This window comes from Myotis myotis, unplaced genomic scaffold, assembly GCF_014108235.1.
Source record: "Myotis myotis isolate mMyoMyo1 unplaced genomic scaffold, mMyoMyo1.p scaffold_m19_p_3, whole genome shotgun sequence".
NCBI classification, from domain to species: Eukaryota; Metazoa; Chordata; class Mammalia; order Chiroptera; family Vespertilionidae; genus Myotis; species Myotis myotis.
The window spans coordinates 159226647-159228822 of NW_023416335.1; the positions used below are offsets into that span (position 1 = coordinate 159226647).

At 35.8% G+C, this 2176-nt stretch overlaps 1 protein-coding gene across 1 annotated transcript; it reads right to left on the reverse strand.

Moving 5' to 3' along the window:
- Positions 1–426: 426 nt before the first annotated feature.
- LOC118651249 (olfactory receptor 6C75-like) lies at positions 427–1365 on the reverse strand. The gene has a single exon (XM_036300236.1). It carries the CDS (start codon positions 1363–1365, stop codon positions 427–429), a length of 939 nt encoding a protein of 312 aa, XP_036156129.1.
- Positions 1366–2176: the final 811 nt, after the last annotated feature.

Below are 2176 nucleotides of genomic sequence, written 5' to 3' on the forward strand. Positions count from 1 at the left end.
ATAAATTCAAGTAGACATTTTAATAATTCTTTTAATCTTCTGTTCTTGGGAACAGAAGAAAACATTGGAGAGATATCAATTAATGCTCATATTTTTATTTATTTCACATAAGTTTTATATTTGTATGAGGTTTTAATAAGTTTCCTATATGATAGCAATTTTTAAATGTTTTTAATGAATTTATAATCTACCTTACTGTGAGAAACATTGGAGATTATTACTTTATCTAAAATTTTATTACAGAGGTGAGAGATTTACCGTCATCTATATAACTTTAAAGACTTAGGACCTAGTTTTTAGGCATTGATGGCATGTAAGCATATCTACCTAAAAGGAAGAATTTAGGTGTTTGAAGAATTTATCTAGAGAAGAACAGAGAATTTTAATTCAGCTTTGCTTTCAGGGGTACATATCACACAATCATTTTTATTTATTTGAAGAAAAGGCGATTCTCAGGACCATGTTCTTGAAGGCTTGCTTCACTTGCTGATTTCTGAGTGTATATATGAAAGGATTCAAGAGAGGAGCCACTGAGGTATTGAGCACAGCTACTCCTTTGCTTAAAGTCACCCTCTCCCTTGCAGAAGGTTTAATGTACATGAAAATGCAGCTACCATAAGTGAGGGAGACAACTATCATGTGGGAGGAACAAGTGGAAAAAGCTTTTTTCCTTTGGCTCATGGAAGGAATTCTCAGAATTGTCCCGAGGATAAATGTGTAGGAGAGAGTAACTAGTGTTAAGGAGACCATGATTGTTACAACAGCTAAACAAAATGCCATGAATTCTAGAAAGCGAGTGTTTGTGCAAGAAAGCTGCAGAATTGGAGAAGAGTCGCAGAGGAAATGATCAATTACATTGGAGGCACAGAAGTCCAACTGCAGTATCAGAATTATTGGTGGACAGATGATCAGCAATCCTATAAACCAGGAGCTAAAGACAAGAAGCATACAAACTTTGGTGCTCATGATGGCGGTATAATGTAGAGGTTTGCAGATGGCCACATAGCGGTCATAGGACATGGCAGCTAGAAAGTAAAATTCGGCCACCCCAAATAAAATATAAAAGAATAGCTGAGTCACACATCCATTATAGGAAATGGTTCTGTCCCCCGTCACAATACTGACAAGGAATCTGGGAATGCAGACTGATGTAAATAATATTTCTAGGACTGAGAAATTTCGAAGGAAGAAGTACATTGGAGTCTGCAGATGGGGATCTGAAAGGGTGAGAGCAATAATGATCAGGTTCCCAGCCACACTGAGCATGTAGTTAGCAAGGAGAAACATGAAAAGTACAACCTGCCACTGTGGGTCACTTGTCAATCCAAGAAGAATAAACTCTGTTACTTCTGTGTAATTTCTCATTGTGTTCCTGCTTCTCAATGATATTCTTAGTTTTAGCTGTAAAGTAGATGAAGAAATAAGAAAGTCATGACACCAACAAAGAAGCACACACATGCATATACACTTTTTAAAAAAACTCATTGCTGCCTTTTTCTTTTAGAGAAAAATGATTTTGTAGTACATAGTAACAAAATACTTTAAAAATTCTTTCATGTATTATGGCATATATTAATTCATTATTCCTATATTTTCTTCATTGTATTGTTACACATTTCAGTATACGTCTTTGTCCTCTGACTATTTTGATATATTCCTGAAAACAATAAAATAAGAGGTTATTACCTACTCAAATAAAACTCTTGAAAGTTTCCTTACCGTACCACAATAGTTGTTGAAGATATATATTTTTTTGTTGCTCTCTATAAACTTTTTTGTTGTTGTTGTTAATCCTCACCCAAGGACATTTTTTCATTGATTTTATTTTATTTTTTAGAAAGAGTAGAAAGGAGAGGGAGAGACACACAGAGATAAATATCGATGTGAGGGACATATAGATTGGTTGCCTCATGCATGCACCCCGACCAGAGCTGGGGATTGAGCCTGCCACCCAAGTACGTGCTCTTGACTGGAATTGAACCTGGGACGCTTCAGTCTGTGGTCCAACGCTCTACCCACTGAGCCAAACTGGGGAGGGCATACTTTTTTTAACTGTACTATCTTAAATAAGCATTTTTTTTCTTTTCTCTGTTCAAACTTACAATCTACAGAAGACAACTAAGTTGCCCACCTGGTACAGTAATGTGTTTCTGATAATAGTATACAGAGGTATTTA